The following is a 26,177-nucleotide window of genomic DNA, read 5'->3' on the forward strand; positions in this document are numbered from 1 at the left end:
CTGTCCCCCTATCACCCAGAGCTTCCTTCACTCCATCCATCCACCCGAACCTTGGCCTTCCTCTTGTACTTCTCCCATCAACTCTTGCATTTATCACCTTCTTTAGCAGACAGCCATTTTCCATTCTCTCAACATGGCCAAGCCACCTCAACATATTCATATCCACTTTAGCTGCTAACTCAGTTCTTTCACCCGTTCTTACCCTCACTACTTCGTTCCTAACCCTGTCTACTGAAGATACACCAGCCATATATATATATAAATATATATATATATATATATATATATATATATATATATATATATATATATATATATATATATATATGTATGTATGTATGTATGTATGTATGTATGTATGTATATATATATATATATATATATATATATATATATATATATATATATATATATATATATATGTATATATGTATATATATATATATATATATATATATATATATATATATATATATATATATGTATATATATATATATATATATATATATATATATATATATATATATATATATATATATATATATATATATATATATATATATATATGTATATATATGTATATATATATATATATATATATATATATATATATATATATATATATGTATATATATGTATATATATATATATATATATATATATATATATATATATATATATATATATATATATGTATATATGTATATATATATATATATATATATATATATATATATATATATATATGTATATATATATATATATGTATATATATATGTATATATATATATATATATATATATATATATATATATATATATATATATATATATGTATATATATATGTATATATATATATATATATATATATATATATGTATATATATATATATATATATATATATATATATATATATATATATATATATATATATATATATATATATATATATATATATATATATATGCTTTCTCCAGATCCATAAACGCAACATACACCTCCTTAGCATTTGCTAAATATTTCTCGCATATCTGCCTTACTGTAAAAATCTGATTCATACAACCCCTACCTCTTCTAAAACCACCCTGTATTTCTAAGATTGCATTCTCTGTTTTATCCTTAATCCTATTAATCATTACTCTACCATACACTTTTCCAACTACGCTTAACAAACTAATACCTCTTGAATTACAACACTCATGCACATCTCCCTTACCCTTATATAGTGGTACAATACATGCACAAACCCAATCTACTGGTACCATTGACAACACAAAACACATATTAAACAATCTCGCCAACCATTCAAGTACAGTCACACCCCCTTCCTTCAACATCTCAGCTCTCACACCATCCATACCAGACGCTTTTCCTACTCTCGTTTCATCTAGTGCTCTCCTCACTTCATCTATTGTAATCTCTCTCTCATTCTCATCTCCCATCACTGGCACTTCAACACCTGCAACAGCAATTATATCTGCCTCCCTATTATCCTCAACATTCAATAAACTTTCAAAGTATTCCGCCCATCTTTTCCTTTGCCTCCTCTCCTTTTAACAACCTTCCATTTCCATCTTTCACTGTCTATTCAATTCTTGAGCCAGCCTTCCTTACTCTCTTCACTTCTTTCCAAAACTACTACTTATTCTCTTCATATGAATGACCCAATCCCTGACCCCACCTCAGGTCAGCTGCCCTCTTTGCCTCTCGTACCTTGCGCTTTACTTCCACATTTTTCTCTATATTTTTCATACTTCTCTATACTATTACTCTTCAGCCATTCTTCAAAAGCCCTCTTTTTCTCTTCCACTTTTACCTTCACTCCTCCATTCACTGACCTTCCTCATGCTGCCTCCAACAACCTTCTTGCCACACACATCACTTGCAATCCCAACAAAATTTTCTTTTACTAACTTCCACTCCTCCTCTAAATTGCCAGTTTCTCTTACTTTCACTTCGTCATATGTCATTTTCAACCTTTCCTGATATTTACTTTTTACCCCCGGTTTTATTAGCTCAAAAAGACAAAAAGAAAATAATAAATGCAAAACCCAATCTATCAAGACCCTGTTTAATAAAACCACCTGGAAAAAGTGTTAGATCAAAAACTGCTAAAGGGAAGACTCTATCCAAGGAGTCTACCAAATTATAAACCATAGTTTTTTTTCCTCCATTTTGCAATGGAATTGTCAGAGTTTAAGGGCCAAATATGAAGAACTTAAGCTCCTTATTCATGAGCATTTCCCCATAATTATATGTCTATAAGAGAGCAAACTTGAGCATAATACTCCATGCCCTCGTGCATATATTAGTTATAGGACACCCTATGATCACCAAGTGGGGACCCATGGCGGAAGTCTCATATACGTTCGTCGAGATGTTCCCGGAGTATTTTTGTCTATTCATACACCTCTGCAGGCAGTGGTTGTACCGATTGATATATGGAGAAAATATACAATTTGTTCTCTGTACTTGCGTCCAAATGGTAACATTTTTTATGATAACTTAGTAGAGGTGATTCAACATCTCCCTCAATCTTTTCCTTTGTTTTTCTTTTACTTGGAGATCTGAATAGTAGACATCCTTTGGTGGGGTGATGTTTTAGCAGACACGAGGGGAAATATCATATCATCAATTGTGGAAAATGAAGATATAGGATTCCTTATTACAGGATGGCCCACACACTTTCATGTCCAGACAGGTACCTTGTCATGTATAGATCTATCAATCGTAAGCTCTAATTGCCTTCTCGATTTTGATTGGAGGACATTAGATGATTGGCATACTAGTGATCATGCACCAATCATTATAAACACCAACAATGGTCCACCTTTACAGAGATTGCCGGGATGGAATCTTGACAAGGCTGACTGGGATAAATTTCATGAGCTAAGTGAAATTGAGGGGGATGCAGAACAGGTTGAAAATATTGATGATGCCATAGACTTACTGAATGGAACCCTCCATACAGCAGGAGTCAATTCAATTCCCAAAACAATAAGGTTATTCAAATGAAGACCAGTCCCCGGATGGTCTTCAGAACTAGCTGTCCTGCACAGAGCCACAAGAAGATCTCTTAACACGATTGCGTAGATGCAGAACTGATGAGAATTTATTTGTATACAAGAAATGTAGAGCACAGTTCCGTCGTGCCATGAAAGAAGCTAGGTGCCAGTCATGGATGTCTTTTGTATCCTCCATTAACTGTAGAACGCCACCATCTTCTGTGTTGAGGAAAGTAAAAAAGATAGTTGGCAAGTTCTCCCCCAACCCACCACCAGTGTTGAAGGTGAATGGTCAGTATGTAACTGAAGCAAATGATGTTAGCAATGCCTTAATTTATCATTTTTCAAATGTATCATGCAAGTGTAAAGGAGCTTCTGGTCACCAGTATAGGAGCATTGAAGAAAAGAAAATTTTAAGTTTTGCAACAGGAAGGGAATAGTCGTATAATTTTCCTTTTACTGAAAGAGAATTGGAGTCCGCACTTGGTAATTGTAACAATACAGCCCCTGGACCTGATGGAATTCCACATGCAATGATTAAACATTTACATTTTAATACAGTTATTTATTTTAAGTACTATTAATAGAATATGGCATGATCATAGTTATCCAAGTGTTGGGAACTAGCCATTATTTTAACCTTTTTAAAACCCGGTAAGAACAAGATTTTAGCAGCAAACTATTGACCTATTGCATTGACATCTTGTTTATGTAAGATCATTAAGAAGATTGTCAATGTAAGAATGATGTGGTACCTTGAAAAGAAGGGTATTTTATCACCGATTCAATGTGGATTCAGAAAAATGCACTCAACCACTGATGTGTTGATATGACGCGAGTCCTCTATTTGTGAAGCCTTTGCTTCCAAACAGTACAATGTGACAGTCTTTTTTTGTTTTTTTTTACCTTGAAAAGGCGTATACCACATGGTGATATGGTATACTTAAAACAATTCATGAATTGGGATTAAGAGGAGAGCTACCACTATTTATTCAAGTCGTTTCTTTTGCAAGTGAGAGTGGGAGAAACTCTATCAGAGAGTAAATACCACAAAGAAGGAGTTCCTCAGGGTAGTATGCTGAGTGTAACCCTGTTTGCACTAGCAATTAATGAGATATCCTTAGTTATTCACCGGGATAGTGTCTCAACATTATTTGTGGATGATCTCTCCATATCATTTGCTGTAGCTAGAATGGCAATGGTTGAGGGAAAAATACAACTCTCAATGGACAAAATTATTTAGTGGGCCAATATGAATGGATTTAAGTTCTCGACAAGTAAAACTACTATTGTCCATTCCTTTCGTATCCGGAAAGTACATCCAGACCCGGATATATACATTAAAGGTCATTGGATCCCATGTGTAAGTGAAGCTAAATTTTTAGGTTCGATATTTGGTTGTTGGCTAACATGGGGTTCTCTCATAAAAGCGTTAAAAGCTAAATGTGTTGAGGCCCTGAATGTTTTAAAAGTATTGTCCCATACATCATGGGGCCAGACCGCAATACTATTTTAAAATTTTACAAGGCCTCGATTGTTTCCAAAATTAGTTATGGATGTGAAATACACTCTTTAGCCACCCCAAGCCGATTAAAGATATTAGATTCAATACATCATGCTGGTATTAGATTGTCCACAGGAGTGTTTAGAACCTCACCTATCCCAAGTCTCCTTGTTGATGCTGGAGAGTTACCTCTAGACCTTTACTGAATGCCTTCTGTTTTTCGGTATTAGTTTAGATTGCAAAGTCTCCCTAATTCTTTAGCCTTTCAGACTGCAAGCCTTCTAAGGCACTCAACATACTTTGAGTCGCACCCAAAATCTCCTCAACTTTATGGCATTCGGGGGAAACAATTATTTAACAGTCTTGATATAATTAGAATCCATATGCTTTTATTTAAGGTATCGTCAATGCCTCCATGGAAACTACCTTAGGTATCTGTTTTGTAAATACTTTATTGGAGTTAAGAAGAATATGACTGACCTAGAATCCAGGTCTCTTTTTATGGAACATGTTGTAGAACATAGGGGATCGACCTTTAAGTATACTGATGGCTCCAAATCTGATGCTGGCATTGGATTTGGAGTACATAGCAATGGTTTTATTGTAGAGGTGCACTTCCTTTAACAGCTTCCATATATACTGTCGAACTGTATGGCATACTAACCGCTATTGACAAAATAGTGTTGGAGAAGGAGGGTAATTTAACAATTTTTAGTTATGCAAGGAGTGTCCTTCAAGCTTTAGAAGTTTTTAATTATAGTAACCCTCTAGTTATAAAGATTTTAGAATGGCTTTTTATTATTGAACAGAGAGGTATAATGGTTTGATTTTGTTGGGTTCCGGCACATGTAGGTGTGTCTGGGAATGAGAAGGCAGATTTACTGGCGAAGAATGCTGAATCTGAGTTGCTACCAAGAAGGTATCCCATTCCCTGTAATGATTTCCTACCTAACATCAAGAAGTTGTTTTGTAATAAAAGGTAACAGCAATGGGATAGTCTAGATGGCAATAAGATGAGAGAAGTAACAAATGTCCCATCTCCTTGGAGGTATAACATGATGCCCCGTAAATGGGAGACAACTCTTTGTAGTCTCCACATTGGTCACACTCGGTTGACACATGAGCTTCCTCTGAAGGGTCAATACCAACAGTTTTGCGACGACTGTTTACAGTATTACCTTTAACAGTGAGGCATTTGTTGACCGAATGCCCCTATTATAATAACTTAAGAAATAGATATTTGTTTTAGGCTCGAGGTGAGGACGGCAGGTTCATCCTTGCCAAGATTTTCGGGCATGATGTGTCCTATGCGAGCTGCAATTTTAGATTTGTTTCAGATGCAGGTCTTCTAAAAAATTTTTAACTTCTATAATGACATTCAACTTTTATAGTTTTAATTGAATTCTCTTTTAATTTTTATATAAAATAAATGATATCTGCATCAATGACCTTAGATATCAGGATGCCTGAAAACTTTAAATCTATCAATCAATCAATCCTAATTTGCTGAACCAGTTGGTTGTATTTAGGAAAGGGTGAGGGCTGGGAATGGTTGATTCTGTGTGTACGTGTGTGTGCATATCTATCTAAATATTTAGTTTCTTAATAAATGCCATTAATGGCAATGAACTTTGATGTCACAATATCAGAGAACTTCTAATCTATCAAACCCCTCTCAAATGCCCCTCTATAAACATCATGAGAGTGGGTTGTATCCTCTATTTTTAACTACCAGCAACTGATTTGCTATTAAGCTTCAATGAGTGTTCTCAGCTTCTTTAGTAAATAATTTTATATTAAAGGACTCTGGTATATATAGCTAGGAAAAATACTAATCAATTTTAGATTTGGTTATTTATTTTATGAAAACTGTTTGGCTTTCTTTGATTTTATATACAAGGAATTCTAAAAAAATATTCTTAAATAATTTTTAAATTCCATCTTTTCCTTTACAGAATCCCCCCAAGGGAAATTAATGCTGGCCGATATTTTACCTTCAATTCAAAATTCAGATTATGAAGGCTTCATTAAACAAGTTTATCATGATTGTGTCTCTGAGAATAGTGGCACTGTTACTTCTGGTGCCTTAGCTGTTCAACTTTGCTCGTCCTTGGCAAATTTACCATCGTAAGTAGTTTAAGGTTATACCGTTGTTGAAATTTTTTGTGGATTTTTCTATATGGGAATTTTTTGAAGTTAGTTGCTGTGTGGTTATCAAGAAATTCTCTATATCATGCAGCATGATATACCTAGGAAATATTGTCTACCCTGTCCTAAGGCCACTGTATCAACATGCAAAACTTCGATTTAGTGGTTATGAAGGTGCCTATTCACTAGCAGCCTGCCCTCTTTGTTCAGGCCTTGGTAGGTGGGGTTTCAAAACCATAAGTGCCCACTGACGATGAGAAGCGGCATCTTAAAATAGTCATTTGTGTTTTAGCAGCCAATGAGTGAGGATCATGTCTTTTTTGATCAATGACAACAAACTCTACACCTTAGCGCTTGTTGCTATTACATATGTTAAAGCCAGTACTGAGTTTAGAAAAAACTTAATATATTAGAGATTATCTTTTGGCAAAGTTGGAAGACTAGCTATTTAGACTTTTAAGGAAGGTGGAAACTACCCACCTGCTAGTCAGCGGGGTGGGTGGGTGGGTGTAGGGGCTAGTGGAGGGTTGCCAGCTACTCCTGTCACTCACACACCAGTGTATCCGGGCCACTTTTTTGTTTGGTTTTGAGGAGAATGGACGTGTCCACACTCTGCTCTCTCAAAAGACTTATGGGCCTTGACTTTCAGGATCTTTTTCTCTTTCAGGTGTGTTTGTGTCTTCTGCTGTCCTCATGCAGACTTTTCCAGGGTCTACAGGACACACTTGCGGGACCTTCGTGTCATCCGTCAATACCGACCCCATTTGATGTGTCCGACCTGCAAAGGACGTCGCTGTGACCAGGAAAACACCTGTGAGGAGTGTAGGGAGTGGTCTACCTCCCAGTGGGAGAGGTTTGGTCGCTAGTGCAAGTAGTAGTCCATGAGGGACAAAGCCTTCAGGGTCTTCCTTGAGGATAAAGAAGCTTCAGGGATCTTCCTGGAACCCCTGGTCTCTTCCTGAAGTTCCTTCTTGCTTGACCTCTTCTGTGGGGCGGTCAAGTAGGAGCGTAGACCAGCAAATTCCAGGACAACCTTGGGGATCCAGGAATGTTGCTGCTTCCCCTAGAGAAGCAACCTCCCCCCCCCCCCAGGTGCTGAAGCCTTGACGAGGATGGGGAGCTTACGGATTAGCAGCTGGGCTCTATTGAACAGTGGGAACTGCTTTCCCACTGAATCTCGATGCCCAACTAAATCAGTCAGCACTTACTCTTTTCCTTTTGGTTATTCCTTTTATTCTCCCATCTCTTGCTTTTGGGCTTGAACTTGACGACTTTGGCTTGTTTGATTATTCTTTGGCTGCTACTTTGAATTTGGCACAGTGTGGGATGGACGGCATTCCATCTCAACCTGTACCAATTTAGATGCCATCACCCTCTGGCAGACCCCATTGGGTGCAGACCAAGTCTGTTGAGAGTCGGGCTCCAGTGATCCAGTTTTGTCGCCAATATTTGCGGGTAATGGGTGATGCCAAGCATTGGAGTCGCCGGTGGGAGGGGCTAACTACCCTCATTGACCAGTGTACGCCCACCTAAAGAGAGGCAGCCCTGCTCATATAGAGGACTGGTCTCCGCTGAAGTCTCTTCTCGTGTTTGGCCAAATGGGATAGGCGGATTGATATCCTCCGATAAGAGGTGGATAACCCTGCTTGCTTTTTCCAAAAATACCAACCCTCTGTTGACAACCTGGAAAATACAAACAATGACCTTTGATGTCAAGATGCCAGAGAACTTCAAATCAATCAATCAATCCTCCAGAAGGCTCTGACATCCAGGCCTTACTAAGATCCAGCACAAAAGAAATAACCACTGAAACTGCAGAAGAGTAGGGTTATGGCTCTCACATTACAAAAGGTGTCTAAGAAACCCTTTCAAGACAAAGATCGGGAAGGGGCAAAGTCCTAAAGTGGAGGGAAGGGAAACTGGGGTGGCAGCCAAGGCCTCTCCTGCTAAGATGGGCAATCCTCCTACCTGTCCACCTTTGGGAGGATGCTTGCAAAGCCACTGGCAAAGGTGGTTGCAGCTCGTGGCCAAGTCCTGGAGGGTTGCAGTGATTCGTTCAGGGTATCGCGACCCATTCACTCAATCTCCCCCTCCACTGACTTGGGATCCAGTCCCGTCAAACTCCTATGCAGTGATCCACGAAGGAGTTGAGGGCCAAAATCCAGACCATGTTGGAGAAAAGTGCTCTCCAAGAGGTCCTCGACGTGTCCCCAGGCTTCTTCAGTCGACTCTTTCTTGTGAAAAAGGCTTATGTAGGCTGGAGACCAGTCATTGATCTCTGCCTTGAACAAGTTTGTCATGTAACCTTCATTCAAGATGGAGACAGCGGATACAGACAAACAGTAAGACCACAGGACTTCATGAGCGTACTTGATCTCAAGGTCGGATACTTCCAGATTCCAATCCATCCGTCTTCAGGGAAGTATCTAAGGATTATATTCGACAACAAATATTATCAGTTCAAGGTGTTGTGCTTTGGTCTCTCCACAGTATTCGCTCTAGTACAGTATCACCTTTTGCTCACAGAATCAGGATCAGTTTCCTCTGATATATGGATGACTGGTTGGTTCTAGCAAACTCGGTGGCTACCCTTTTTCAGTACCGAGACAGACTTCTGGAGTTTTTCCAACCCATTAGACTAGAGTACATTTCTAAACATCTCAGGCTCCTTGATGGACAAGTAGCAAGAGTTGAGGGCTATGGCCCCTCTGATGGTCCAGCACTTAGCTGCAGTGGAGGGGTTTGAGAGAGTAAACAATTTCGCTAGCCAATGAGGGTGGGTTGATTATCCATCAAGGCAAGTTCAACTATAACAATTAGGCCAGCTCTGAGAAACCAGACTAAGACTGGACCTATATAAGCCTTCTTCTTCATTTAAGTTTCTCTCTTCTTGCGCTATCTGAATTTTGTTGACGACCATTATTAGAACATTAACCAGTTTTTGTTATGTGCTTCAAATTTAGACACCATCACCCTCTGGCAGAACCCCATTGGGTGCAGACTTATTCTGTTAAGAGTTGGGCTCCAGTAATCAGGTTTTAGTCATCCCATATTTGCGTGTAATGGGTGATGCCAGGCATTGGAGTCGTCGGTGGGATGGGTAACTACTCCCATTAACCAGTGTATGCTGACCTAAAGAGAGGCAGCCCCTCTCTATTAGAGGACTAGTCCCTGTTGAAACATCTTCTCATGGAGACTTAGTCTGTTAAAAGTCGGGCTCCAGTGATCAGGTTTTAATCATCCCATATTGGGGGTAATGGGTGATGCCAGGCATTAGCGTCATTGGTTGGATGGGTAAATATCCCCATTAACCAGTGTATGCCCACCTCTAAAAGAGGACTGGTCCCTGCTGAAACCTCTTCTCATGTTGTGCCACGTGGGATAGGAGGACTGACATCCTCTGATAAGAGGTGGATAATCGACTTGCTCCTTCTTTGGAAACTAACCTCTCTGGTGACGACCTCAAAAATAACATGGACCTCGGTATTGACAATTCTAACTCAGGTTCTAATGTTGGGACCTTAGAACCCTACTCACGCCATGTAGAGAAGAAGGGAGAGAGAATAAGAGATATCTGCAAAACAAAAAATATAGAAAAGCTGAAATATTACCTGGTCACTATGAAATAATGAATTATGAAATTTTTTTTATTTTTCCGTAACTAGAATACAAACCTATGCTATTTATTAGGGGTATTACTTTCGGCGAAGCTTAAAGGACAAGCCAATAAAATTTAGCTTGGGTTAACTACCCATCCCACTAGTTAATGGGGTAGTGGGGTAGCTCACTACCCCTCCCACTCGCACACCTGTGATTAAGCTCATTTAGTCTATTAAGAGTCAGACTCCAGTGAGCAGGTTTTAGTCATCCCATATTTGTGTGTAATGGATGATGCCAGGCATTGGAGTCATCGGTGGGAGGGGTAACTGCCACCATTAACCAGTGTATGCCCACTTAAAGAGATGCAGCCCCTCTCTAATAGAAGACTGGTCCCTGCTGAAACCTCTTCTCATGTTTTGCCACATGGGGTAGGAGGACTGACATCCTCTGATAAGAGGTGGATAACCAACTTGCCCCTCCTTTGGAAACTAACCCCTCTGATGACGACCTCGAAAATACGAACATGGACCAAAGTATTGACAATTCCAGCTTGGGTTCTGATATTGGGACATTAGAACCCTACTCACACCATGTAGAGAAGAAGGGAGAGAGAATAAGAGATATCTGCAAAACACAAAATATAGAAAACCTGAAATATTACTTGGTCACTATGAAATAATGAATTATGAAATTTTTTTTATTATTCTGTAACTCCAATACAAACCTATGCTATTTATTAGGGGTATTACTTTGCTGAAAGGACGAGCCATTAAAATTTAGCGAGGGTTAATTACCTATCCCACTAGTTAGCAGGTTGGGGGGGGGTTTAGCTCGCTACCCCTCCCACTCGCACACCTGTGATTAAACTCACTTTGCTTTTGGCTCGGATGGTAAACAGTCATTCCCGCTCTTCATCTTCACCAAATATTGGACTGCCATTAATGGTAGTTTGGTTTCTTTTTTCAGTGTGTGTGTGCGTCGACTTCTGCCAGCCATGCACACCTACCCAGGACCTGAGGGCCGCTCCTGCCTTACTTTCATGTCTGCCGAGGACACCGATCCTGACACTCTTTGCTCTTCCTGCAGAGGTCAACAGTGTGATGTGGGCAATAAGTGTTTTGAGTGTTGGGATTGATCTGTCTCCCAGTGGGAAAGGTGAAAGAATGAGTCTAAGTGGGACTCTTCTCCTTCGAAGGTTTCCTCGAAGCAGAAGAAACCCAAGGTTTCTTCCGCTTCCCGACCTTCCTCTGATGCTCCTGCTTGTTCGGTCTCCTCCGAGGGACCGTTGAATAGTAGCGTAGGCCAATTAACACCTGGAAAACCTCGGTCCTGGAGAGATGGTGTTGCTTCCCCTACTGAAGCGACCCCCTCCCTTTTTTTTAAAGCTCCCTTGTTACAGGTTTGGTCATCCTTGGGGTTACCGGGGTTCCACCCTTAAGGAGAACCTGCAGCCCTTGTCAACGTCAGACGTGGATCCTCTGTCCTTTGTCGACGATGTTGTGTCAGAGGTGTCGTCTGCTGCCCATCCTGCCGACGTTCTTGCCCCTCCAGACTCGTCTGCAGTTGCCGAAGATTGTGCTTCCCCCCTGCCAAACATCCTTAGAGGGGGAAGCAAAGTCCTAGGCGCGTCTTTCGTGCGAGTGTTTCTCCCCCTCGGGGAAGTTCACTCATAGAGGCTCCTCTTCGGAGGACTGTTGCTGAAGGTGAGCTTGTTGATCCACCGGCCCCTAGAGGGTGTCACCGTGGACATCGTTTCCGTCATGCTCGGCCTCGTCTCCTCCTTAGAACTGCGCCTTCACCTTCGGTAAAAAAAGACGCCTCTTTGGTTCTTCAGCCTTGTCATTGCAGCCTTTATCTGGAGAGGAGCCTCCTCGTCTATCGTCTTCTGGCTCTCATCCTTCGCCTGCCCCTGGACTTTCTTCCGACGACACTGCCGCTAGTCCATGGACTTCGGCTCTTGACTCTCTGCCTGAGGATTGTGCACGATCTCCTTTGGAGGATGTTCGTCCTTGTATAGGACACATCTCTTCACCAACTCGACATCCTACACGCTGATCCTTGATCCTACGAATCACTGTTTGCCTTTATATCCGTCTCCATTCCTGTCCCCTCCATCTCGCCATCTGCCTAGGTGCCGATTGACCATACGTCAGCCGCCCGCCCATCACCGTGTCATTCACCAGCCTGCCCGTCTTTCTCCGGCTTGCCATTCGCCTGCGCGCCATTCTCCATCTCGTCAGGAGTACCCATACCGTCACAGGCCCTCTGACCATCGCCGACTGACACGTTGTTCGACAGCGCGCCAAGCTCCTGCACATTATTCGCCCAGACACTGTGCTACTTTGGGCCTACTGCCCAACTTTCTCCACGACATCAGTCTCCTGTCCGTCAGCGCACGCAAGGGCCAACGGACCACTGGGCCGATCACTCTCACCGCCTAGCGTCAGCGATCGCCAACGCGTCGGCCTGCTCATTCGTGCCAACGTTCACCAGCTCGGCACTGTGTTCCAGCTATCCAGCACTCGCCAGCACTCATCAGCATGCTAGCGCTCACCAGCACACCAGTGAGCAAACACACGCCTTCTTCTCCAAAATCATAAGCGCAGAGTAGGCATCATTCGCTGACTCAGAGGCCCTCGTCGATGCATGGGAATCTGTCCTAACCCCTGCAGAAACAGGTAGAACCTGAGATATTCCATCCTCCTCTGACTTCAAGGAAGTCGCTCCATCTCCCGGAGGATAAGGTAAGCGCTCAGGAACGGAAAGGTAGGTGTTCGCCCTCCAGACCATTGGCTGGTGGTCTTCAGAACTAACTGCCCTGCACAGAGCCACAAGAAAATCTCTTAACATGATTGCGTAGATGTCGAACTGATGAGAATTTAATTATGTACAAGAAATGTAGAGGACAGTTCTGTTGTGCCATGAAAGAATCTAGGCGCCAGTCATGGATGTCTTTTGTTTCCTCCATTAACACTAGAGCACCACCATCTTCTGTGTGGAGGAAAGTGAAAACGTAAAAGAAAATATTCAAAATTAAGAAAAGGAACCTATTTTAGGACCAAACTTCAGAAACCAACCTGTTTGAGCTAAGGTTTCAAAGAGGTATAGATTCTATTCTCCATTACATGTTAACAAAAACAGAAAATATACTTAGCAAATTTGACTTTCCAAATTGGTGGTTCCTTGGAATATATGAAGTATGGTTTCTTCTTGTAATTTGAATCACTTAATTTAACCTTTTTAGAGAGAGCACTGTCTTTCTAGTGGAGGTTGGAATACTACTGACTCTGAGGGAAAAATACTCTCCCCATTTTATTTTTTGCCCCTACCACATACTACTGAACTAGTTTCTTGGAAGAGCTAAACGGTAACAATCAATTATTTATGACCGTACAACTCTACTTGTAATTTAATTCACAGCATCTCTCAAATATTTAGACTAATTATTTATACTATTATTTTTCATATTCTATCACTATTGTTTATTTATCTATTAATTTATTTAATTTATAAAGAACTAAATTTACTTTACAATGCTTAATTGGATTAGAATTTCGCCTCTGTTATTTACTAAACAAGTTCGATACACATTTCCATGCCAACCCTGAAATTTCTTTTATTTTACAACAAAAGATAGCTGGCAAATTCACTCCAAATGCACCACCAGTGTTGAAGGTGAATAGTTAGTATGTAACTGAAGCAAATGATGTGAGCAATGCCCTGGCTGATCATTTTTCAAATGTATCATGCAAGTGTGAGGAGCTCTTGGTCACCAGTGTAGGAGCATTCAGAAAAAAGGAAATTTTAAATTTTGCAACAGGAAGGTAAGAGTTGTATAATTCTCCTTTCACTGAATGAGAATTTGATTCCGCACTTGGTAATTGCAACGATATATCCCCTGGACCTGATGGAATTCCATATACAATGATTAAACATGTACATTTTATTTATTTTAAGCAAAAGTATAGAATATGGCATGATCATAGTTACCCAAGTGTTTGGAAACTAGCCATTATTCTAGCCTTTTTAAAACCCGGTAAGGACAAGTTTTTAGCAGCAAACTATCGTCCTATTGCACTGACATCTTTTTTTATGTAAAATTGTGGAGAAGATGGTCAATGCAAGGTTGATGTGGTACCTTGAAAAGAATGGTATTTTATCACCGATTCAATGTGGATTCAGAAAAATGCACTCAACAACTGATGTGTTGATGCGACTTGAGTCTTCTATTTGTGAAGTCTTTGCTTCCAAACAGCACCATGTGACAGTCTTTTTTTACTTTGAAAAGGCATATGATACTACATGGAGATATGGTATCCTGAATTAGGATTAAGAGAAGAGCTACCGCTGTTTATCCAATCATTTCTTTCACAGAGTTTTTCAAGTGAGAGTGGGGGAAACTCTATCAGTGAGTAAATGTCAGGAAGAGGGAGTTCCTCAGGATAGTGTGCTGAGTGTAACCCTGTTTGTACTAGCAATTAATGGGATATTCTTATTCCCCGGGATGTTCTCTCAACACTATTTCAGGATGATCTCTCCATATCATTTGCTGTAGCTAGAATGGCAATGGTTGAGAGAAAACTACAACTTGCAATGGACAAAATTATTTAGTGGGTTGATATGAATGGGTTTAAGTTTTCAATAAGCAAAACTACTATTGTACATTTCTGTCGTATCCAGGTAGTACATCCAGACCCGGATATATACATTAAAAGGTCAACGGATCCCATGTGTAGGTGAAGCTAAATTTTTAGGATTGGTTTTCAATTGTAGTTTGACATGGGTTCCACACTTAAAGGTGTTAAAAGCTAAATGTGTTGAGGCCCTGAATCTTTTAAAAGTATTGTCCCATACATCATGGGGGCCAGACCGCAATACTATTTTGAAATTATACAAGGCCATGATTTTATCCAAAATTAGGTATGGATGTGAAATATACTCTTCAGGCACCCCAAGTCGATTAAAGATATTAGATTCAATACATCATGCTGGTATTAGATTGTCCACAGGAGTGTTTAGAACTTCCCCTATTACAAGTCTCCTTGTTGATGCTGGAGAATTACCTCTAGATCTTTACCAAAAGTCTTCTATTGTTCGATATTGGTTTAGGTTGCAAAGACTCCCTAATTCTTTAGCTTTTCAGACTGCAAGCCTTGTAAGACGCACATTATTCTTTGAGTTGCACCCTAAATCTCCTCAACCTCATGGCTTTCATGTGAAACAATTATTAAACAGTTTGAATATAATTAGAAGTAAGGGGATTCCATTTAAGGTATCATCAATGCCTCCATGGAAATTACCAGAGGTATCTTTTTGTAAATATTATATTAGAGTTAAGAAGAATATGACTGACTTAAAAGTCCAGGTCCCTTTTTATGGAACATGTTGCAAAACATAGGAGATCGACTTTTATATATACTGATGGCTCCAAATCTGATGCTGCCGTTGGATTTGGAGTACATAGTAATGATTTTAAATGTAGAGGTGCACTTCCTCTAACAGCTTCCATATTTACTGCCGAACTGTATGGCATACTAACCGCTGTTGAGAAAATAGCGTTGGAGAAGGAGGGTAATTTTACCATTTTTAGTGTTGCAAGGAGTGTTCCTGAAGCTTTAGAAGTTTTTAATTATAGTAACCCTCTAGTTTTAAAGATTTTAGAATGGCTTTTTATTATTGGTCGGAGAGGTATAATGGTTCAATTTTGTTGGGTTCCAGCACATGTAGGAGTGTCTGGAAATGAGAAGGCAGATTTACTGGCAAAGAATGCTGCATATGAGTTGCTACCAAGAAGGTATCCTATTCCCTTTAATGATTTCCTTCCTAACTTCCAGAAATTGTTTTGTGATAATTGGCAACAGTACTGGGATAGTCTAGATGGCAATAAGATGAGAGAGGTAACAAATGTCATAACTCCTTGGAGGTATAACATGATGCCCCGAAAGTGGAAGACGTCTCTTTGTTGTCTTTGCATTGGTCACACACAGTTGACACATGAGTTTCTTGTGAAGGGCCAACACCCACCGTATTGCGATGACTGTTTGGTTCCTTTAACAGTGAGGCATTTGTTGATCGAATGCCCCAATTATAATAACTTAAGATATAGATATCTGTTTGAGGCTCGAGGTAAGGATGGCAGGTTCATCCTTGCCAAGATCCTTGGACACGATGTGTCGTACAATGCTTGTGGCATTTTTGAAGTGATATCAGAAGCAGGTCTTCTTAATGATATTCAACTTTTATAAAATATTTACTTCTAGTGGCATTTTTAAATGCATATCAGCAGCAGGTCTTCTTAATGCTATTTAACTTTTATAGCATATTTACTTCTCTGGTTTTAATTGAATATTCTTTCAATCTTTATTTATAATAAACGATATCGGCGTCAATGACCTTCAATGTCTGGATGCCAGAGAACTTCAAATCAATCAATCAAGTTGAGGTCCACCATCCTCCTCGACAATTAGATAAAAAAGAAACAAGAAAAAATATGAACACAAAACCCAATATATCAAGATCCTCTCTAGAGATACCACCGGGAAATACTGTTAGATCAAATATTGTTAATGGGAAGACTTCATCTAAGGTGTCTTCCAAAAATAAACCATAGTTTTTTCCTCCATTCCGCAATGGAATTGCCAGGGTTTAAGGGCGAAATATGAAGAAGTTAAGGTCCTCATACGTGAGCACTCCCCTATAATTTTATGTCAACAGGAGAGCAAGCTCGATGCTAATACTCCTTGTCCTCAAGAGTATGTTAGTTATAGGACACCATATGATCAACAAGCAGGGAGCCATGGGGGAAGTCTTATATACGTTCATAGAGATGTTCCCCAAATATCTTTGTCTATCTGTACCCCTCGCAGGCAGTGGTTGTACAGGTTGATTTAGGGAGAAAATACGCAATCTGTTCTCTTTACTTGCCTGCAAATGATTACATATTGTATGATGATATAGTAGAGTGGATTAAACAACTCTCACAACCTTTTCTTTAACTACGAGATCTTATTAGTAGACATCCTTTATGGGGTGATGTTTAGCAAATGCAAGGGGTAATATTATATCAAATTTTGGAGAATGAAGATGTCGGACTCCTTAATACAAGAGCGCCCACACACTTTCATGTTCGGACAGGTACCTTTCCTGCATTGCCATATCAGTTACAAGCTCTAGCTGTCTTCTCGATTTTAATTGGAGAACATTAGATAATTGGCATACTAGTGATCATGCACCAATCATTATAAACACCAACAATGGTCCACCTTTACAGAGATCGCCAGGATGTCATCTTGATAAGGCTGACTGGGATAGATTTCGGGAGCTAAGTGAAATTGAAGGAAATGTAGAACAGTTTGAAAGTGTTGATGATGCCATAAACTTACTTAATGGAACTACTGTATTCACACAGCAGAAGTCAATTTCATTCCCAAAACAACAGGAATATTCAAAAGACGACCAGTCTCCTGGTGGTCATCAGAAGAACTAACTTCTCTGCACAGAGCCGCAAGGAAGTATTTAACTCGATTGTGCAGGTTCTGTGCTGAGAAGAATTTAGTCATATACAAGAAATGTAGAGCACAGTTCCGGTGTGCCATGAAAGATGCTAGGCTTCAATCTTGGATGTCGTTTGTGTTCTCCATTAACAGTAGAACACCGTCATCTGTGTGGAGGAAAGTAAAAAAGATAGCAAGCAAAATCACCCCAAACCCACCACCAGTGTTAAGGGTAAATGGTCAGTATGTGACTGGAGTTACCAAAGTTAGCAATGCCCTGGGTGATCATTTCTAAAATGTATCATGTAAGTGTGAAGGAGCTCTTGGTCAACAGTTTAGGAGCATTGAAGAAAAGAAAGTTTTAAATTTCACAAGAACAAGGGAAGAGCATTACAATTCTGTTACTGAAAGAGAATTTGATTCTGCACTTGCTACGTGCAACGATACAGCCCTTGGACCCAATGGAATTCCATATGCAATGATTAAACATGTATCTGTTAATACCAAGTTATTAATTTGGGGCATTATTAACAGAATATGGCATGATCATAGTTATCCAAGTGTTTGGCAACTAGCCATTATTTTAGCATTATTTAAAACCGGGTAAGGATAGGTTTTTAGCAGCAAACTATCGACCAATTGCATTGACATCTTGCTTTTGTAAGATCAAGGTGAAGATGGTCAATGCAAGACTGATGTAGTACCTATCCAGTGTGGATTCTGAAAAATGCACTCCTCAACTGATGTGTTGATACGACGAGTCCTCTATTTGTGAAGCCTTTGCTTCTAAATAGCACCATGTAACAGTCTTGTTTTACTTTGAAAAGGCATTTGATACTGCATGGAGATATGGTATACTCAAAACCATTCTTGAATTGGGATTGAGAGGAGAGCTACCACTGTCATTTCTTTCAAATAGTTTTTCAACGTAGAGTTGGGGAAACTATCATAGAGTAAATGTGTAGAAGGAGTAGTTCCTCAGGGTAGTGTGCTGAGTGTAACCTTATTTGCGCTCGCAATTAATGGGATATCCTCGGTCATTCCCCAAGGTATTCTCTCAACACTATTTGTGGATGATCTCTCCATATCATTTGCTGTAGCTAGAATGGCAATGGTGGAGAGATAACTACAACTCGCAATTGATAAAATTATTTTGTGGGCTGATATGAATAGGTTTAAGTTTACAACAAGCAAAACCACTATTGTCCATTTCTGTCGTATTCGGGAAGTACATCCAGACCCGGATATATGTAAGAAAGGTCAACAAATCCCATGTGTGCTGTAGGTGAAGCTAAATTTTTAAGATATATTTTTTATTGTTGGTTGACATGAGTTCCTCACTTAAAGGCATTAAAAGCTAAATCTTTTGAGGCTCTGAATCTTTTAATAGTATTTTCCCATACATCATTTGGGGTAGACTGTAAAACTATTATAAAATTATACAAGGCTTTAATTTTTTCCAAATTTAGTTATGGGTGTGAAATATACTCCTCAGCCACCCCAAGTTGATTAAAGATATTAGATTCAATACATCTTGTTGACATTAGATTGTCCACAGGAGCATTGAGAACCTCACCTATCCCAAGTCTCCTTGTTGATGCTGGAGAGTTACCTTAAGACCATTGACAGACGTCTTCTAATATTCGGTAATTGTTTAGGTTGCAAAGACTCCCTAATTCCTTAGCTTTTCTGAGTGCAAGCCTTGTAAGGCACTCAACATACTTTGTAGTTGCACCCAAAATCTCCTCAATCCCATGGCTTTCGGGTGAAACAATTATTAAGTAAGGTGCATCCATTTAAGATATCAACCCCTCCATGGAAATTACCCGAGATATCTTATTGTAAATATTTTATTGGTTTTAAAAAAACATGACTGAATTAGAAGATAGGTGTCTTTTTATGGAACAGGTTGAAGAACATCGGGAATCAACTTTTATATTCACTGATGGCTCCAAATCTGATGCTGGCATTGGATTTGGAGTATATAGTAGTTCCTTTAAATGGGGAGGTACACTTCCTCCAATATCTTCCATATATACTGCTGAAATATATGGCATACTAACTGCAATTGAGAAAATAGCATTAAAAGAGGAGGGCAATTTTACCATTATAGTGATTCAAGAAGTGTCTTTTAAACTTTAGAAGGTTTTTAATTTAGTAACCCTTTAGTTTTAATGATTCTAGAGTGTCTTTTAATCATTGGCATGAAAGGTACGACAGTTCGATTTTGCTGGCAAATTCTGCTGCCGAGTTGCTACCAAGAAGGTATCCCATTCTTTGTAATGATTTTTTACCAGCAATTAAGAATTTTATTTATAACAATTGGCATCAGCATTTGGATAGGTTAGCTGAAAATAAGATGAGAGAAATTGCTATTTTTATATCCCCTTGGAGATATAATGGGATACCCTGAAAATGGGAGACGACTATTTGTCTTCTCCGCGTTTGTCACACTCGGATGACACATGAATTTCTGCTGGCTGGCCAACACCAACCATATTGCGACAACTGTTTGATACCCTTCACAGTGAGGCATTTATTGACTGAATGCCCCACTTATAGCTCAGAAAGAAATAGATCTGTTTAAGGCTTGGGGGGAAGATGGCAGGTTCATCTTTGCCAAGATCCTTGGATATGATTTGTCGTACAATGCTAGTGGCATTTTGAAATATGTATTAGAAGATGGGTCTTCGTAACATCTATAACATATTCACTCTCTCTGGTTTTAATTAAATATTCTTTTAATCTTTATTTATAATAAACGATATCGGTGTCAATGACCTTAAATGTCAGGATGCCAGAGAACTTCAAATCTATCAATTAATCAAACCAAGTACATCATCTCTGCAGGAATCGCAATGTCATAGACTGAGTGTTGAACCCTGATCCTTGTACACTAACTAGAATACCCAGAGCTCAGAAAGTTGGGTTGCATAGATACGTCCCTAGCGTTCAAGAAAAACCACTCTGGAACAAGTCTGACAAGGGGGTGTTTGGAAGCGTCAGACGACCTTCACTGATCACTTCCTGCAAGACAGGACCCACAGGAACATGGAGACATTTTCCATTGGTTATGTGGTGGATACGCAACAAATGGTTTAAACACCTTGGGCTCCTTGATGGACAAGCAGCAGATGGTGGAGGGCAAAGTTACCCTGGATTAAGTCTGGGATTTATCCTCCATATTTCCCTCTGTGGGGAACAGCACCTACAGTACTCTGCAAGCTGGCCTCCTCTGTTTGCAAGTACTGTAAAGCCATTTTCCCTGTGTAACCTGGTATAAGGATATATAATTGTTGCATCCACATACCCCCGGGCGAGGTGGGATTGGTAACGTCTATGGTTGGTTCAAAGATTCCTACATTTCGTAAAATTTTTACTTAGACTTAGTGCACTGCTAGTATCGCACAATCACACAGATTGCTCAGGCCACTAAAGTTTGCTATTGCATGTAGGTTTTATCAAAGTGCCAAGGTTGTTCCCTCCTTATACGTGAATAGTACAAAGAGGGAAAAACCCCATGTCAAAAGTTAGGACTTCCACCCACCTAAGGGGCGAGTCATCCCTAATAAAGAGCGGAAGGGTTTGTATTTTGTGTCTGAACAATTGACTAATTCAAAGTAATTAGTATTTTTCCTAATATAAACCTTGAGCTCTTTATTGAAATTTGGCCCACCATCACTTATCATTCAGTAAGCTCTGCCTACAAGCAAAACTGGCGATAGGACACATATGTGTGAGCAGGATAGCCGGTACTAAACCCTTTATCCTCCTCTGCTAACCAGTGGTGGGGTAGTTAGTTACACCTCGCCAAAAGTCTTATGGCTAGTCTTCCAGCTTCGCCAAAAGTACAGTATCCCTAATAAAGAGCTCAAGGTTTGCATTGTTAGGTAAAATACAAGTTGAATTAAATTTGTCATTTGTTCCGTAACTGAAATACAAACCACGCTATTTACATTGGGTATTATTTTCGGCGTAGCTGAAATGACGAGCCATTAGATTTTAACGAGGGTTTCCTACCCTGCGCTAGTTAGCAGGGGTAGTGGGAGGGGTAGCTTGCTACCCCTCCCTCCCTCACACACGGTGAAATGTCTCACTTCACTTTTGGCTCGGACGATGGACAGGCGTGCCTGTCTTCGTCCTTGCTTGGCAGCCATTATTTTTTTTGTCTCTACTTAATCACTTACTTTTCTTTTACTCAATATATATGTAAACATTTTTTCGTGTTTATGTATATATTTGAGTATAGAAATCAGTAAGTTTCCTTTTCAGGTCCGTGCTTGTGTGTGTAGTGTACGATATCTCCGTGGAGCCCTCGGCAGTTAGGCCACCACGGTGTAATTTCATGGGTCGCGATCGAGTTTGACTACGGTCTTTCTCTCTTTCTCTTTTGAGGTCGTTCACCTTTTACTATGTTTTACCTTTACTACGTCTGAGTAGCTTCCTTCCCGAATGGGTGGGGTTGCTACGCCGTACGTTGTCTCAATTAGTTTATGAATCTAATTGTATTTGTTGGTTGTTCAGCTTTTGTAGAACGATTCCTTTCGGGGTTTTCGTTCTTTAGTTAGTGTTCATTCATTTTTAAATTACATAATTACATAGTTACATAATTATAAGGGTGCTAAGAGGTGCCTTTTTAAATCTTCTCCTCGTCGTATGCAGCCTGCAGCTCCTTCCTGCTTAGATCTCTCCGGGATCGATCACCAGCGCCTTCCAGACCTTCCGCCCCAGGCGTAGATGGACAGCAGTCTGACCTCGTCATACGACGGGCAACGGTCCCTTCGGGGCAAAGGGTTGCCTCCCACGGTGTGGGTGCTTCCCTTGCGCATCAGGGTTCCCCTGCGCGCCCTTCTGCAGTGTTAGCTCACAGGCGCTCTCCTGCTCGTCAGCGTTCTCCTGATCGCTAGCGCTCTCCTGTTTGCTAGCGCTCTCCTGGTCGTCAGTGCTCTCCTGATGATCATCGCCCCTCTGCTCGCCAGCGCTCTCCTGAGGACTCCGAACATCCCGCTGTTCCTGTTGTGCGCCCTGCATGCCATTGGTCTCCTGAGCACTCTTGATCTCCTGGCCGTCAGAGCGCACCTGTGCTCCCAGTTCCTGATACGCGCCCACGTTCGCCCGCGCGACCTGGAACTTCGGTTCAGGTCTTGGACAAGGACTCTTCTCTCCTCGCCCTCGCGATCCGGCTCGTCAGCCTGTTCCAGCGCAGCAACGCTCGCGGTCGCCTAGGCGTGCTTCTAAAGCTACTGTACACACAGGATTCCACGCGTCGCCCTTCTGCTCGCCAGCGACCACAGACGCGTCAATGTTCGCCTGCTCGTCAGCGATCTCCTGCGCGTCAACGATCCCCAGCGCGTCAGCGATCCCCTGAACATCGGCGATCTCCTGACCGCCCGCGTGATCTTTCGCTTGCGCGCAAGCACCATGCGCCAACACGCCGGCGTTCACCAACACACCATCGATCGCCTGCTCGCTATCGATCTTCCACGCGTTACAGGTTCCCTGGACATCATCAGTAGTGATCTAGCGCTCGCCTGCTGTGGACCACGATCTCCGGTAGCTGAGTCTTGCCGTAGATCTTCCTCCTGCTCGCCAGGGCTCACCTTTACTTCTGTCCTTCTGTGCGCCAGCTTTCTTCAAATCGCCAGCGCACATCTGCGCGCCCTTTCCTGCCACGCAACAATGGGCGCCAACGGTTATTCCTGAACGTCCAGGATCGCCTGATTGACAGCTCGCATCATCGCTCGCCGTCAACTGTCCCTAGTCCCTAGTTTCTTACGCGTCAGCGATCTCCTACGCGCCCGCGCGATTCTTCGCCTGCGCGCTAGCGTTTTGTTAACGCACCAGCGCTCGCCAACGCGCCGTCGCTTGCCAACGCGCCTTCACTCGCCTACGGGCCATTGCTCGCCAAGACACGCCATCGCTCGTCAACGTGCCATCGCCCGCCTACGCACCATCGGCCTCCCGACTGCCTGGGCTCGGCCGCGCGCCCACGTGCCTACGCGACCACACGCCCACAGGCCCACGCTACCGCACGCCCATATGCCCGCGCGCGAACCAACGGTGTTCCATCGCGCGAGCGCCAGCTCGATTCATGCAGTAAGCCATCACTTGCCTATGTGTCATCGCTCGCCTGTAAACTATCGGATTCTGACCGCCAACTCTCGCTCACCCTCCTTCGGCACTCCCTCGCGCACTTTTGTCTGCGCTCCTGCGTGTCCGCGCAAGGGCGCTTCCACGTTCGCCAACGCGCGAACCATTGATTTACCATTGCGCGAGCGCTAGGGTGATTGCGACCGCGATTCCCGTCGGGGTTTCGCAACACGGCCAACCTGGCGAGTCTTCTGGAGCGCGTATTTCCAGAGCACGGTCTTCACCCCGTAAACGCAGAGCATGGCTCTTGCTAGAACAATAAGAATCTTCAGGGAGGTCTGTGCAACATTCTTCTTTCCAGAACCTGGGTTAGTCCTTTCTCTTCGTCATTCCCTGGAAGGGTCTTGCCAGGGAGTTTTCCTTTTGGGATTTCTCCGTCGGGCAAGGGGTGGCGGGTTTACCCTTCCTCTTCACCTCTCATGGAAGGGGCTTACCAGGCCTTTCCCTCCTCGGTTGCGACCCAAGGTTTTGTACTAGGAAGCCCCAGGAAGATCATGGGTACTTTCCTCCTCTCGGGCTCAAGCACCTTTGCGTTCCGTCGCCAAGTTTCAAACTTGCGGGCAACCTCGATGTTGGAGCATCTAGACGCAGTGTCCGAGGGCTTCCTCTCGGGTGTCTCATCCGTGAGTGTTGACAAGCTCAGACACACTTCCATCCTTGGGAAGAGCTTGTTTTGAGCCCAAGGACAGAGAAATGGACAGATGTTGGGCGGAGGAAGTCGCATTCCGTTTTCACTCCTCTAAGGCGCTTACTTCCAGACCCTGCAGGCCTCTGACGCCTCTTCATTCATCCTCGTCAGCCTAAGTTATCGGAACCGGCTACGGCAGCTAAGACAAGGTGTACAATAGCAGTCCCCTCCTGTCAGGGACAGGTAGCACGGGAGGCTCTCCCCGGGGGGCATAATCCTAGAGGGAGCGGCAGAGTTCACATACTCTAGGATTGGCAACCCCTCTTGCAGGTCTCACGCTGGGGGGATGCCTAAGGTTACTCGTCCGGATAACAGCCTCCCGATGCCGATTCCTGCACGATGTCCGTGATCAGCCAAGGATATCGCGCCTTGCTCTTACCATCTCTCCTTCACTGTCAGCGAATCCAGTGTCATTGAGCCTCTATGCCATGGGGTCGGCAAGAGGTTTACCCGTTGGGCAGAAGGATCCATGCCTTACGAGAAGGTCCTCCATAGGGTCGTCGACGGCTTCCCCCCCCCCCCCCCCCCCCCCCCGGCTTCTTCAGTCGATCCCTTCTTCTGGGAAAGCATCTGAGACGGGAGTTCCGTCGTCGACCTCTCAGCTCTGATCAAGTTTGTCGAACAAACTTCGTCCAGCGTGGAACAGCAGAGTCGATCAGACTGGTAACGAGGCTGCAGGACTCCTTAGGCCCTGGATCGGAAGGACGGGTACTAACGTTCCATTCCATCCATCTTCCAGGAAGCTCTTGGAATTCAGCCTAGGTGTTCCTGCTTAAGATGCGGTGTGGCGATCCCGCCGCGGCATTGCAGGTTTTTCCCCAGAGAACTCTCCTTGCTTTCCTCATGGCCGCTCAGGAGCAGGCTTCCTCCTCCTTTGCTCTTTGGAGGTCTGGTCAACTCCGGTAGGCTCGGGTTCGACCTTCTTCAACGCTGGGACAAGCTTCCGGGTCTTTACGAAGAGTGAGGGATCATGGTAATTTGCTTGGAGCCTTCTCTACTTCTGCCTCAACATCTGGAGTATCTAGCCATGATATTGAGTCAACGGCCATACCACGTTGAAAACACCGCTTCTCGTCCGATCAGCGAAGTTAAGCAACGTTGGGTCTGGTCAGTACTTGGATGGGTGACCGCCTGGGAACACCAGATGCTGTTGACTCCTTCTTCGAGCTTTCCCTTCAGTTGACTGTGGCAAGGCTGAGGAGAGTCGCAGTACCTGTTCTCAGTCAAGGAGAGCTTTCAGCCTTATCTTGGAACGTTTCTTGGGTCTCTTTTCCTCATTGACCCGTCTAGTTCCGAATGGTCGCCGCAGGGTAAGTTCCCTGTGAGGCGGCCCAAGTTCCGGTGGTATCCAAGCAACGATTAACCGGACTTTCTGGTCCCTATGGGACCAGCGGAACGTTTAGACCGGCAATGGGTTGACCTATGGAACCTCTTGCATGGGAGTGGATATTCTCGTCCTTTCCCCGCATTTGATGCTGTTCTCGGACTCGTCAAAGGAAAAGGGGGCGGCATGTTCCGGTTCAGGCCTATAATCAGGACCTGAATTGTACCTCCCCATCATTCAGGCAGGCTTAGGGGCCTTAGTCT

At 42.3% G+C, this 26,177-nt stretch overlaps 1 protein-coding gene and 1 non-coding gene across 2 annotated transcripts in view; both read left to right on the top strand.

The window, feature by feature from the left end:
* LOC137623343 (uncharacterized) overlaps positions 1-26,177 on the top strand; it is a 1,305,328-nt gene that overhangs the window by 86,369 nt on the left and 1,192,782 nt on the right. Inside the window, 1 exon segment of the mRNA XM_068354157.1 lies at positions 6,467-6,638. Coding sequence (XP_068210258.1) covers positions 6,467-6,638 — 172 coding nt within the window.
* LOC137623899 (5S ribosomal RNA) lies at positions 25,628-25,746 on the top strand. The gene has a single exon (XR_011040664.1). It is a non-coding gene; the product is annotated as a 5S ribosomal RNA (ribosomal RNA).

Source organism: Palaemon carinicauda, chromosome 30 (assembly GCF_036898095.1).
Source record: "Palaemon carinicauda isolate YSFRI2023 chromosome 30, ASM3689809v2, whole genome shotgun sequence".
In the NCBI taxonomy this organism is placed as follows: Eukaryota; Metazoa; Arthropoda; class Malacostraca; order Decapoda; family Palaemonidae; genus Palaemon; species Palaemon carinicauda.